Source organism: Mustela lutreola, chromosome 3 (assembly GCF_030435805.1).
Source record: "Mustela lutreola isolate mMusLut2 chromosome 3, mMusLut2.pri, whole genome shotgun sequence".
In the NCBI taxonomy this organism is placed as follows: Eukaryota; Metazoa; Chordata; class Mammalia; order Carnivora; family Mustelidae; genus Mustela; species Mustela lutreola.
Window position 1 is genome coordinate 85,605,879 of NC_081292.1, and position 14,247 is coordinate 85,620,125.

General features: G+C 46.2%; 2 protein-coding genes across 10 annotated transcripts in view; one reads left to right on the forward strand and one right to left on the reverse strand.

Annotated features, from left to right (window-relative positions):
- The first annotated feature begins 871 nt into the window (after positions 1-871).
- CEBPD (CCAAT enhancer binding protein delta) lies at positions 872-2,238 on the forward strand. Its single transcript, XM_059166503.1, has one exon. It carries the CDS (start codon positions 1,037-1,039, stop codon positions 1,850-1,852), a length of 816 nt encoding a protein of 271 aa, XP_059022486.1. The 5' UTR covers positions 872-1,036; the 3' UTR covers positions 1,853-2,238.
- Positions 2,239-2,802: 564 nt separating this feature from the next.
- The window catches only part of SPIDR (scaffold protein involved in DNA repair), a 609,776-nt gene continuing 598,331 nt past the window's right edge, over positions 2,803-14,247 (reverse strand). For 3 of the 9 annotated variants that reach the window (XM_059166493.1, XM_059166499.1, XM_059166494.1), the window contains 4 exons: positions 10,546-10,639; positions 9,452-9,566; positions 9,094-9,147; positions 2,803-3,827 (listed from right to left, as the gene is read on the reverse strand). In XM_059166493.1, the coding sequence (XP_059022476.1) occupies positions 3,672-3,827; positions 9,094-9,147; positions 9,452-9,566; positions 10,546-10,639 (419 nt within the window). In that variant the 3' untranslated portion in view covers positions 2,803-3,671. Of the gene's footprint in view, positions 3,828-9,093; positions 9,148-9,451; positions 9,567-10,545; positions 10,640-12,369; positions 12,516-14,247 lie in introns of those variants that run through there. The other 6 variants (XM_059166495.1, XM_059166501.1, XM_059166502.1 and 3 more) reach the window with 4 other exon arrangements.

Below are 14,247 nucleotides of genomic sequence, written 5' to 3' on the forward strand. Positions count from 1 at the left end.
CCTGAAGACCCAGCTGCTTTAGATTCAAAAGGTCTTCTCTGGAATACTGAGGCAAGAAAGAGCCCGGAAGTAAAAAACAAAAACAAAAACAAACTGGAGCAGAAAACACCGCCACGAGATGGCACTGCTTTAGAAGATCTAGAAGGGACGTCAGCGCGCAGGGAGCACGGGGCCTCCGGGCCTTGCGTTTGCGCTGCTCTGCGTGGTTCCAGCCGGCCCTCGGGCCTGGCTGGATCAGCGCGCGCTGGAGGCTGCTGTATTTAGGGCGGCCGGAGGCTCAGGCAAGCGTCGTGACTCCTCTCCCATTTGCTGCGTTCCGCAGTCCCGGACTGGAAGTTCCAGCTGCGACGCCGAGCCTTGACCTCCAGTGCCTTTGACCCCTGAGAAGGGCCAAATTGGGCCCCGAATTCTCGGAAAAGTGCGAAGCAGGCCCCTCCCATTGCGCCGTCCAAGCCGCCCCAGATGTGGACCAGGGTCTCCGGGACCGGAGCCGTGGCTGGAGAACGTCCCCAGGCTCTATCTTCAGCACCAGAGACGCCCTCCCCCAGCTTGAGCTCCCCCTGAGGATGGGAACCGGCCCGGGACAAGCCGCGGCCAAATCCCGGTTTTGATTTCACTGCCGGGTGCGAGAGCGAAAAGGTTCCAAACCCAACAAACAGGAAGAAGAGAAAAAGCCGGAGTGCGGGCAGAGGGAGGGTCATTCCCAGCAGAGGCGCAGGGGCTGGGCCGGAGCTGGGGCGGGGAAGAAGCAGCGCCCCTTCCCCTCTAGCGCGGGCCTGGGGTGAGGAGGGAAGGAGCAGCGGGGAGTACTGCAGCGGGGCGGGAGCGGGGGGTTTCGGCGGTGGCTCCGGGGCCTGGCGGGGCGGGGGCTCGCCGGACGCGGCCGCCCGCAGCCCCCCTCCCCACGGCCCGGGGCGCCCCCGCGGTTCTGTAGTCGGGGCGGGGCGTGCGCGTCAGCTCGGCTAGAAAAGGCGGCGGGGCCCTGCCCAGAGAGGTGACAACCGCGCTCAGAGTAGGAGCCCAGCTCGACGCCGCCATGAGCGCCGCGCTCTTTAGCCTGGACGGCCCGGTACGCGGCGCGCCGTGGCCCGCGGAGCCCGCACCCTTTTATGAGCCGGGCCGGGCGGGCAAGCCGGGCCGCGGCAGCGAGTCGGGGACTCTGTCCGAGCCAGGCGCCGTTGCCCTTGCCATGTACGACGACGAGAGTGCTATCGACTTCAGCGCCTACATTGACTCCATGGCTGCCGTGCCCACTCTGGAGCTGTGCCACGACGAGCTCTTCGCCGACCTCTTCAACAGCAACCACAAGACGGGCGCGGCAGGCGCCGGTGCGGGCGCCCTGGAGCTGCTGCCCGGCGGCCTTGCGCGTACCCACGGCACAGCCGCCCCGCGTCCGCTCAAGCGCGAGCCAGACTGGGGAGACGGCGACGCGCCCGGCTCGTTGCTGCCGGCGCAGGTGGCCGCTTGCGCGCAGACCGTGGTGAGCCTGGCGGCCGCCGCACAACCCACACCACCCACGTCGCCCGAGCCACCGCGCTGCAGCCCCGGGCCGAGCCCTGCACCTGGCCCGGCACGGGAGAAGAGTGCGGGGAAAAGGGGCCCGGACCGCGGTAGCCCGGAGTACAGGCAGCGGCGCGAGCGCAACAACATCGCGGTGCGCAAGAGCCGCGACAAGGCCAAGCGGCGCAACCAGGAGATGCAGCAGAAGCTGGTGGAGCTGTCGGCCGAAAACGAGAAGCTGCACCAGCGCGTGGAGCAGCTCACGCGGGACCTGGCTGGCCTTCGGCAGTTTTTCAAGCAGCTGCCCAGCTCCCCCTTCCTGCCGGCCGCCGGGGCAGCCGACGGCCGGTAACGCGCGCCCCGGGGGCGGGAGAGACTCACCAACGACCGATACCTCAGACCCGACCAGCCAGGGTGCGGAGCGCGCCCCACCGGGACGCAGCGAGAGCCGCTTGGCGCCGGCTGCATTTCCTTTGGGACGCGCGAGCGAAGGAACCTACAGCCTGGACTTAACCACCACCGAACTTTGAGAGAAGCTATGTGTTTATTTCCCTTAAATTATTTTTATAATGATAGCTTTTCTACATCTACTCTTATTGATGCAGCTAAGGTACATTTGTAAGAAAAACGACTTCTCAAACCATTTGTTATTGTAGATAAGAGGAAAAGACTGAGCATGCTCACCTTTTTATATTAATTTTTACAGTATTTGTAAGAATAAAGAAGCATTTAAAACCACTCCTGATTCCTGTATTTACAGTGACTCCTGAATGCTGGTAGCCCCAGGACCTCGCTGGGGAAAGGCACATTCCAGTGCCAGGTATGCAGCAAGGCAGCGGGAGGCCGCGGGACCCAGGTGTGTGTCCATGAGGGGAACCAAGTTCCTTAGAAGAGGAGGGTCTGTTTTGCTTTTGAAAGGAGCCACAGTCTACCTCCAAATGTTAATATTTGCCCAGGATCTTGTTCATGCTAGCAGCTTTTTGTGGAAGGTGCTCCCAAAGAAGTAGCCGGATTTGGGGAGGGGGCTGGCTTGTCGACTGACCCTGCAACTGATTTAGGGGCTCTATGAAGAGCTAAAGGGCTCCCTAATTTTAGTTGGCTGCTTCAAGGGGTGAGGGGGTAGTGGAAGGGCTCCGGTTATCCGATAGTCATGTCTGACTCATCTTTGGCTTTCATGGAACTTTGCTTTCACTTTTACTCAGCCTTCTGTACTGCTTCAAACACATTCTCACATTCTCAAAGTGTATGTAAATACAATAGTCCTGTAGGAGATGCAAAGGATAGTCAGAAATCTTGTCATGGTAATGTTTCAAAGTTTAATCAGAACAAATAGAGCCGTTTGCCTTTCTCCCAATTAAAGTGGGTACTAGGCACCCTTTCTTGCTCTAGGTTAGGTCTATATTATGTAATTAACTGTGGCCTGTCATCATATTGTAAGGGAGGAAACAAAATACTGTCTAAAGATAATCTATTCATCATTTTATATTAATTTAAATCTCTGCCAACAAAGCAAACATAACCAATCACTCCTCTTCAGTCTGTAATCTTGGCTCTCTGTACACAGTACCCAGCAAGATTAAATAGGTATATCTAGCATGAGTTATCTATACCTCTGTGCAGTACAGCCTTAATCCCACCAGGTAACTTACATATACTTTATGGGTAACAGTTTTACCTCTGGCACAGTTCCCCAAAATTAAATACCAAGATTATTAAACCTTCCCAAAATTATTAAACGGCAAAATGTTTAAGTTGGATATGTACTGTGTAGTAGAACAGTTGTATTACAATTTAGGACAAATACTTCAGCTCTGCAGGGTGTTCTTTGGGACACCTTAAATAACTACAAGAAAAACGTGTTGAATCACGGTAAAATTTAAACACTTAAGAATTACAAGTGAACACAATTTTTTTTCTTGCCTTTTTACTATTAATTGCTTAAGATGAAATACAAAATGAAGACCTCAGGCTTATTTAAGTTTTAATAACATGTTACTGAATTTGCAAAAAGGTAAAAATATTTTAACTAGAAAAAAATATTTTGTTTAGTTTACAAAATAATCACTCTAACATTTGCCCCAGGAAAATCAAGATCAGACAATACAGTCGCTCTACCCATAGTTAACAAGTAACTACCCCAAGCGGCAACTGCATTGCAAAGTTCACAGATCCTACGGCAACCGGCAGTGTTCTGCAGAGCCTCTTCCTGTACTCAGGAGCTCAATTTCCTCCAATCCAACGCAGATAGCTGGGTGGGTGGTTATGGACAGGACAAAACAATTCAACAACCCCACCTCCTTTCCGAGGACACTCTTCACTTCATAACTCTGCAGTGATAGAAGGCACACTGGTTAAAGCAAATAGAGCCAGCCCTGAACGTTCTGTTCCCAACAACACGGAACACACAGGGCAGAGCAGAGAAGGTCCTTTGCTCAGTCTGTGACCTTCCACTTTATAACATGGGTAAGGAAGAAAAAAAAAATTAAGGGCTTGATAAAAACTCTACTACTGCAAATGAAGGAACTCCTTTTTTCTGCTGTTTGTTGGTGGACGCAAAGACAAGCATATCCGAGCTAAGCTGTCCTATGAGAGGAGCTGGGGACAAACGTACAAAGGGATATGCCCTGTTCTCTAGCAGGAAGGCTGGGGGCTGGGCATGCATCATGGTTGCAGCTGTCTCCCACTTCCTTTGGGACACTTCCCCAATCTAGCAACACTTCTGGTCAAAGGATTTCCTGGTACTTTGCCCCAAACCTCTCTCAATAGGATCCCATCCCATTGCTTCTACAGTAACACTGAGCCAAAAATGTGTTGTAAAAAGCTTTTTCTTCACATTGTTTGATGAGTATCTTACGGTGATTGGTTAATCTTAGGCAGGTTTCATCTCTAGATGAGAACTCAGGGCAATGGACATCAGGGGCACAAGATGACTAGGCTAGGAAGGTATGGCAAGGCTTTGTTGGTCTCAAACCTCAACATTTTCTTCCTGGGGTGGGGCAAGGGGCTGAAAATAAGAAGCAGCTCAAAAGCGTTGGGATAAATCAGATCTGTGGCTTTACCAGAGACAGAAGAAGCCCTAGAGGGTAATGCATTTTTTCAGAGGCTTCTTTGCTACCACTTGCAGAATACTATCTGGGTTACCTCACTCCTCTGTACAAGACACTTTTTTAAAAAAAGATTTTATTTTTATTTATTTGTCAGCAAGAGAGAAACCACAAGCAGGGGGAGGGGGAGAGGGAGAAATAGGCTCTCGATGCAGGGCTTGATCCCAGGACCCTGGGCATGACCTGAGCCTAAGGCAGCTGCTTAACAACTAAGCCACCCAGGAACCCCTATGTGCAAGACACTTATACATCTCTACAGTATCTTGGTTCAGTATGTTTTAGCTCACCCATTCCATCATTAATGTGTCTTGGCAAGGGAGACGGAGGCTGGAGGCTCCAACAACATGGCCAAAGTTGGCACATCTCTGTGTCCTTCGTGCCTTCCCATCAAAGGTGGGCACTTCACTGCTGTCACTCTGAATCCTGGGCTGGCCTCAGTGACTACTGCTTATGATGAGTATGGTGGAAGGGACATTGAGTGACATCCTCAGCTTGGTCAGGAAGGTGCCCAGACTCTGCCTGCCTCTCTCAGAATCCAGACACATGTCCTGAGGGAATCCAGACTATGTGGTATCTGGCCAGAGCCCGAGAAGGTCCTAGGCAACAGGAGTATGACAGCCAGCCAGGGACTGAGGGTGTTCTGTGACTCTAATCCAGCCTTTGGGGTACCAGCTGATGTCCTGTTGGGCAGAGATGAGTTGTCCTGGCAGAACCTTATCCAAATTGCAGGTCTGTGTGCAGAGTAAGTGTAGAGGCCACTAAGCTTTGAGATAGTTTGTTCTGAAGCAATACACAGGAGGATCAATCTGGGATGTGGGCACTGCTCTAATGCCAAACCACTGTATTTTAAGTCAGACACGGTGTGAAACACTTAGTGTATTCACTTATAGAGTTTGGACTTCTTTAGTGAAAATTAGAGTAAGGTCAACAGAGTGGTTTAATGGAGGGAAGGGGGAGTAAGAGTTGTCATCAGGACAGGTGAAGAGACAGAACTAAAGTCTCTGCCTGGACAACCATGGCTGAAGCCTTCCTCCACTTCGCTTATCTGTGACACTGATGTCAGGTTCATGGGCCACTGCCTTGATCATTCATCAAGGGCTTGCTGTGAACCCATGAGGGGCCTGACCCTGAAAAGATGGCAGAAAACCAGCCACAGGGGTGCTGGTGCAGAAGGTACACACAAGGCTGTGCATAGTGAGGGGCTGTCCAGGTTTGGGAGGATTGAGGTAGGCCAGCTGGATACTCATTTACTGTCTCTTCCCACTTTAGCTAGCCTTGCACATTTGTGTATGGGGAAGTAGAAGGCCCAGGCACTTCTACACTCATTTAGGGTAAAAGTACAGATTCTAACTTGAAAAAAGTCAGCAACAGATCATTTCTTTTTACAATGTCAGGTTTCACAGCTAAAGTTTATAATAACTATATCATAGCCAATATTAACTATATCATTTATAAGTAGACATCAATATATTTGGGGGGAGTTAATATGGAGAGGTTAAAAAAAAAAAATCACACCAGCAAATGCAAACACACTGTTCATATGAATGTAATGAATGTGTAAAATGTATCTCTATTTTTATAAAAGGCACCCTCTATTTTCCTTTAACTTTTCTTTTTCCTGAAAGTAAGGAAACAAACTCCAAATTTCCTATCACTGTAATGTGAGCTTGAGAACTGACATGTACAACAGCAGCGAACTCCATTGTTTTCACATCTGTAAGTTGAACCCATTAAAGTTAAGGCATAAAACTTAACACTCATGTGTCCTAACCAGAAACAGCACATCTGTTCTAGGGAGTAGAGTTCTCATGGAAAGCCTAATGTGATTCTTTGGATTTTGGCAAATATGCATTCTCACCCAGAAAACTGACAGAATCCAGACTGGAAAACTCATGCTTTTGTCAACACAGAGGTCCTTCTTGTACCCATCTCCTATCAGCTTCTTGCAGGTCAGATATAAAGTCCTGATCATCCACTCTGAGTAAAACTGGAGGAGGGGAGATGAACTTCTGTCCCTCCAGGTTTGCAATTTACTCTACTTTGCATGGTGTCAGCTCTGATAACAGGGCACCCAGAAAGGTAACACCCGAGGCTGTTGCCACCCTGTGCCCCTCACCTGTGCCCCTCACCCAGTGCACACATGCACACACAGGCACATAATCAGGCAACACATGTACACATGAGCACAGACAAGTGTATACACACAAGTACACCCATGGGCAAACCCAGCTACACCGATACACACACACACACACACACACACACACACACACACACAAAAGTACGGTTGTACACATGACCTCTTGAGCTCTTTAGAAGTAGGGCTTTGCCTACAGGCATACTGGAGTTAAGAAGTGTAATATATAAAATGTATAAGTCAGCTTCAGTCAGAAGGAAATCAAATGAAGAGGCAGGATTTCTGCCAGGGCCTCCTCCTGGTCTCTGGGTCTCTTATAGGGAGGTAGGGTAATCAAGGGCAGTCCATGGCTGGAGGCTTCCTAGAAGAAGCACCAGGAAACCTGTGAGAAACCAGTGGGAGATCAGGCCCGAATCTGGTAGGGCCCAGCCAAGGCCACATGAGGAACTGCACCTCTGTGGTTGTGTGAGACTAAAGGGAGCTATGTGCCATCCCAAGTGCTGTTGGTTCTTCTTTGTTTAAGTTGTGGGTTTTGATTCATTTGCTGTGTTCTCCTTAAGCAGGAGTCTTCCCCACACTTTCCTCCAACCTTTTCCATGGAAATATCTTCCCTCATAACGTAGATCTACCATCTTTAGGACCTGTTTAAAGCTCCCTCTAATTCATCAGCCTTACCCAGCATCACACCCTTCTTTCCTCATCCTCCCCCACCTCAAAGACCGAGAGATGAGGTGACAAGGGGTCAGCCAACAGGTACTACTGTCTTGTCACACATTAAACATATAAACTTCAGGAACAATAGAAACAAACACACAAGGATTCCGGTTACCCTCCCCCCATTCTATTACGTAGTCACTTGTGGGGATAACAATGTACCCAACAGAGACAGTAACTGTGAACCCTGCACTCTTATTTCTTCAGTGGTAAAATGTGGATTCTGCACCATTGAGATGTTGCAGAGATTAAATAAGACAACGTGTGAGAAAAGTGGTAAGCATAGTTCTTAGTCCATTATAGTTATTTACTTACATTTTACTTTAAACATTCAGGGAATAACTAGTTCATAAACCCTCCTACGGCCTAGTCTATGCATCAATCCCTACCTGCGAAGCAGCCCTTTAGATAAAGGTTTGGTGCTGAGCTGGAAGTGTCACAGAGTTGCTTTAGGGAACGCCCAGGCTGGTGGGCTTTATCCCAGGGTGGGAGCCAGATATGCTTTTTAGAGCTCCACAGGCAGTTTCACCTGAAATCAGGGTTGGAAACCATTGTCAGACCAGTGATCCTCAATGATCTTATTCATGGGTTTATCCATGTTCCAATTTAGTCCAAACTCTGAGAGCCGTGGTTTTGAGGAAGGAGTACAAATTGCTGTTCTGCCTCCTCAAGCTGCCAGCACCTCCTAAGGGGCAGGGGCTTGCTGCCACTGGAGAGAGAAGACCCTCAGAGCTCCAGAGGATGGATAAATTCAGCCTGTGTTCAGACTGCAATCAGAGCTGGAATTTGACCATGGGACCCCATCAGAAAGTTCTATAGATGATCACCCAGCTTTTCACCACAACCTTCCAGCTCGCCCAAGTTTGCTATTTGCAGGTGAACCCTAACACTGGCCCTGGATAACTTTTGTGACCTGGGGGCTGTGCCCTGGCATCACTCCAGTAGTCAGTGTTCAGTGCACTTCTCTGGGGTTCAGAGATTCCTGAAGCCACTTGTGGTGCTTTTAAATGGCTTGGACAAGACAGAGGTGGCATCTCAAGGACAGACCTCTCTTATTCATGAGGGCCAAATTTCACAAGGAAGAAACTGTCTCTAGACCATAAATTATATATATTTAGGTGGTGGTTTTCCTGGAGGAGCATACCACTTTATTCAGCCTCACACCATAGTAACTCTCAGGGAAGGCAAAACAGTTCTGAGAAAGAATGGTCAAGTTTCCAGTTACTCATTCTGGAATACCCAGCAATTAAAAAACACAAAATGTGTGTCTCAGATATTTCTGTTCTATTAACATGAATCATGGCAGTAGGACTTGAAATGTTGCCGGTCTATCATCAAAGCCAGTGGGGTCATATTCATATATCTTCTGCAAGTTTGGTCAGGAAATCATTCAATTCCAAAAAGAAAAGGATCTCATAAACCGACACAAGTATTTGTCAGGGAATGACAGCAGTAAGACTTACCCGTGTCTTGGTACAGTCTGAACACTTAGCATGCACACAATGATACTGTGAGTACATGTTGTAAGTTGTAAGTGGAAGTACACAGGACAGGGATCTTCATCTGGAGAGGAGATCCACTGACTCAGGGCTTAAGAACACAGGGTTGCACACCTGGGCTGCATGTCCCTGGACTTACCCCATCCTCACAGACGGCAAATCTCAGGAGTGAAGAAATACTGGTCTGGGACAGCTGCAATAAAAGTGGGGCGGGCTGATTAATTAACTCCCAGGGCTGAGGCAGGTGCTCATGTTCAATCTAATCATGTTCAATCAGTGTTAATGTTCAACCTCCATCTCTTTAGCAGCTTCCACCTCAGAGCCTTATGTTAAACCTGACTGTAAGTTATGGATGTGGAAAGACTGCTTTCCTGAGGGGCTGTCCTTCCCATCCCCTCCCCAGGGAAGGAACAATAGATGCTGCCCTCTTGGCTAATGCAGCAGAGCGGCTCCATGAGGTGGAGTAGGAAGCACATGACCTCTTACACCGCTCCTACCTTGACCTTCACTGTGCACTGGGGTCGAGAGGGACAGTCCAGGAACACCTGCAGGTGCCTTCTGAGAAGAGGGGAGGTGACCACCCGGGAGCAGTCCCCACAGGAAAAGGTGTCTCTGTTGTTTGGAAACAAACAGGGAAGATAAGACTTGAAAAGGCACAAATCAGAAGAATCTAGCAGTAGACAGATATTTTTTTTCTAAACACGAGTGTTTGCTAATATAGAAAAAGGGGATTTACTCTCAGAAACCAAGTTCCTGAAATAGGCCAGAAGAAACTCAGCCTGTTCTGAGGGATCAGTGTCAGCTTCTGGCTGATGGCTGCATGGGCAACTGATGGCCCAGGGGATGGAAGGGACACTCAGGCAAGAAGCTTCATTCAAACTAGGCATAGAGGATGACAGTAAACATCCCATGAAGTGAAGTGGAGGCCCTCTGCTCAGCAAGCGGAAGTCAGGGCTTCCCACCTGCCTGAACAGGAAAACCTACTTCTAATCACCAGTAGTTATCCTCCTTCTTGCTACCAAGTAAAGCTGTAGTACACACTCTCCTTGTCTCTAAAAGAATCCAGTGATGACTTGTGTATACATAAGACCACCAACCCATGAGGCATCAAGAAAACACTTGCCCCTTAGTTAATAAGTAGGAAAGTAATGAGCATGCCCCTGTCTGACAGGTAACAAAGTCACCTTGGGAGGCTATGCAGTAACTCTGGTTGGGGAAGGAATATCTGTTTATGTAGCTGTTCACTGGTCCCTAGAAAAGTCTGCACCCCTACAAAAGAGAAGCTGTATAGTTACCAAGTTTGTCTCATTTTTTCAGGTTTGCCCTGTGTTTTTATTTTTTCTCCTGATAATAAAAGAGCTGAGTACCAAACCTGGCTCTACTTTCCTTTAAGATAGGAGGAACTGAAAGGACCAGCAAAAACCTCTGTTATAAAGAAGTAAACACACCTAATGCTATGGCCTCAGAGCTGCAGTGCAGGAACTTGATTTCCCTTAGTAGGGGAAGGTGGCCTGAAGCAGGGTGGCAGTGGAGCCCCTAGGACTGGCTGCAGCTGCCCTGGGGTCTTTCAGGCCAGCTCCCGCACCCTTACCTGTCTCCTGGGCTCTGTTCCAATCTCTCGTTGCCACACATGTCACAAGTGGGCCAGGAGAAAGCAGTGCTCTCATCCACACCAATTACAGTGCCTAGGCCCAAGAGAAAGCAAAAGCTGGAGTTCCAGTGGCTGTGTCTTCCCTCCCAAATTCTCTTTGTCCCTCAAGACACAGATGGTAACATGAGATTCCTTAGACCCTTTTTTCTCAATTATGAGTTTATATAAATGGTCCCAAGCTTTTTTTTTTTTTTTTTTTTTTTAAAGATTTTATTTATTTATTTGACAGAGAGAAATCACAAGTAGATGGAGAGGCAGGTAGAGAGAGAGGAAGGGAAGCAGGCTCCCTGCTGAGCAGAGAGCCCGATGCGGGACTCGATCCCAGGACGCTGAGATCATGACCTGAGCCGAAGGCAGCGGCTTAACCCACTGAGCCACCCAGGCGCCCCAGGTCCCAAGCTTTTTATAATTTTCATGTACTGCACAAACAAAACTACAACAGTAAAAAGTAAGTTTTAAAACTTGTCCACATTACTACCCAAACAAGTATTTCTACTCTGCCTCATCTTTTTTAGTCTTTTTTTCCAGATGCATACATACTGAAATCATTATAAGCAAACCATCAGGGCACTGTCTCATTATACTTTGTAGGTTGCTGTAGAGCTGTCATAAGGATTGTCTTATCGATATTCCATTTAGGTGATGTGTCAGGGTTCGTTCCATATTGTACATACAGGTCTGAGGCAGTGGACAACTTTCCACAGAAGGCCTTTCCTGTACTAAGGTCCCTTCCTTAGGATAGATTTCTGGCAGCAGAACCACTCTGTCAAGAATATGAATATTGGAGATAGAAACACCCTTTTTAGGAGGTGTTTCCCACAAGGATTTCCTGATTCACACTTTCACCATTCATTTACAGAGTGCTAGCTTCTCTGAGCTGCATGCTAGCATCACCTTGCTATTTGCCTCCTTAATAGGTATAATGGAATTCCTTATCATAGTTTCTACTTCTTTGATAAGGAAAGAGAAATATTCTTATTGCTTTGTTCATATCTCCTCATATGTGATTTCTCTGGTTTCCTTCTTTTTTAATCCAATATTTGTGATTTATTTATTTAACAAACAAATATGCTTACAATGCTACTTAGTGTGGGATATATATTTAGCACAAAATATGTAACAATGAATGCTACAGTCCCTACTCTTGTCAACGCCATTGTCTGGTTGAGATGACCAAATAATGAGAAAAACATCACGAATATGGGAGAAAATATTCACAGAAAACACATCTGATAAGGGACTGTTATCCAAAATATACAACGAACTCTTAAAACTCAACAATACAAACAACCCAATTAAAAGATGGGCCTAAGACCTTCACAGATATTTACAGATGGCAAATAAGCATATGAAAGATGTCAAACAACATGTGATAAGGGAAATGCAAATTAAAACACGGAGAACACACACACACACACACACACACACACACACACACACTGCAATTAAAAATGGGCAGAGGAACTGAATAGACATTTTTCCAAAGAAAGCATTTGGATAGCCAAAAGACATATGAAAAGATGCTCAACAATACTCATCATCAAGAAAATACAAATCACATTCACAGTGAGATATCACCTCACCTGTTAGCATGGCTAAAATAATAAAGACAAGAAATAACAAGTGTTAGTAAGGATGTGGAAAAAAGGAACCCTAGTGCACTGCTGGTAGGCAGACAAACTGGGGCATCCACTCTGGATAAGAATATTGAGGTTCCTCAGAAAATTAAAAATAAAAATAATTGAAACTCATGTAACACTAGAAGTCAACTATACCTAATTAGTAAAAAAACCAAAAACAAACAAAACAAAAAACACCCAAACACTCCATACCTATTAGAATGGCCAAAATCCAGAACACTGACAACACCAAATTATGGTAAGAATGTGGAGCAACAAGAACATTCATTCCTAGTTGGTGGTAATGCAAAATGGTGTAGTTATTTTGTCAGTTTCTTATAAAACTAAACATAGTCATACCATATGATCCAGCAATTGTATTTGGTGGTATTTACCCAAAGGAGCTGAAAACTTATGTCCAAACAAACACTGGAATAAAGATGTTTATAGCAGCTTTATTCTTAATTCCATAACTTGGAAGCAACCAAGCTGTCCTTTAGTGGGTGAATGGATAAATAAGCTGTGGTACCTCCAGACAATGGAATATTACTCAGCACTAAAAAGAAATGAGCTATCAAACTATTAAAAGACATGATGATGCTCATTGCTTAATGCTCATTGCTTAGTCAAAGAAGCCAGTTTGAAAAAGCTATATACTGCATGATTCAAACTTTACAACATTCTGAAAAAAACAAAACTACACAGACAGAAAAAACTCCAAAACTAAACAGATAGTTAAAAGATCAGTGGTTGCCAGGTATTAAGGGGGAGGTAGGGATGAATAGGTAGAGCAGAGGACTTTTAGGTTAGTGAAACCATTCTGTATGATACCATAGTAATGGATACATGTCACACATGTCTAAACCCATAAAATGTAAAACACCAAGAGTGAACTCCAATGTAAACTCTGGACTTTGGGTGATTATGATGTGACAATGTAGGAGATACATATATATCTCTCTACACATATACATATATATATATATATATATATACACACACACATACTACACACACACACACACACACACACGTGTATATATATATAATCAACTGTAACAAATGTACCACCCTGGTGGGGGATATTGATAGTGGGAAACTCAGTACATGTGTAGGGTATGGGGAAACTCTGTACCTTTGCTATAAACTCAAAACTTCTCTAAAAATAGTCTGTTAAAAAATACCATGAAATAAATGCTACATTGAGAAATGGAAAAGGCTCCTGGAGATAGAGAAGAGAGGCCCTCTACAAGGTAAGGGAAGGCTTCCCAAAAGAAGATACATGAGGTGGGGCTGCAGGTGAGGTGGAGGGCACAGGCTGACCCTGTATCCTGAGGCAGGGCTGGAGGCCAAAGGGGCATGATGGAAAGGCAGGTGACATGGCTGTGAGGTTGGGAGACCCAAGTCACCAGGGTCTTAACTGGGGATTTTAGACTTAGAAGCCAGTGAGGAATTTTAAACAGGAAATTGAGATGGTCTACTTTCTTGAAATGTGAAGCATTGTAGATATCTAGATACGCTGGCAAATCCCAGACCATTCCTGTTGAAAAGTGGTGAAATAAGACAACTGAAAAGGAGTTAAGATGTGACCTAAGTTTCCAGAAAAATAGAAGACTCATCCCTCCCACTCCTGAAGCAAAGAATTTCATTCACCACTAGAACAAGCATTAGAAGAAAATTTATCTGTAGAGGATAAAACAATTGTTACAACTAAGTAGACTTGATTTACTAAAATGCATTCATGCAATACCCACTTGAAAGACTATTTAAAAATGAAAATAATAGATCTTGATTTTGAAAAGACTGTCCCAGCTAATTTCATTATCCTTGCAAATCTAATCAAGATTGAGTCAAAGGGATGAAAAGTAAAGTCAATAATGGCTTATAATACAGCCGGAAAGGAGTGTTGACCAATTCACAACGGGCAGAGGCATTATGTAGGGCCAAGCAAGATGAGTCGCTTCTATTCCATGGGTGTCTGTGCCCAGCACTACTTAGCGTCTGCTACATGAACTAGTAAAAA

Excerpts from the sequence above, each read along its gene's own strand:
- CEBPD (XM_059166503.1), top strand. The coding sequence starts at position 1,037 with ATGAGCGCCGCGCTCTTTAGCCTGGACGGCCCGGTACGCGGCGCGCCG.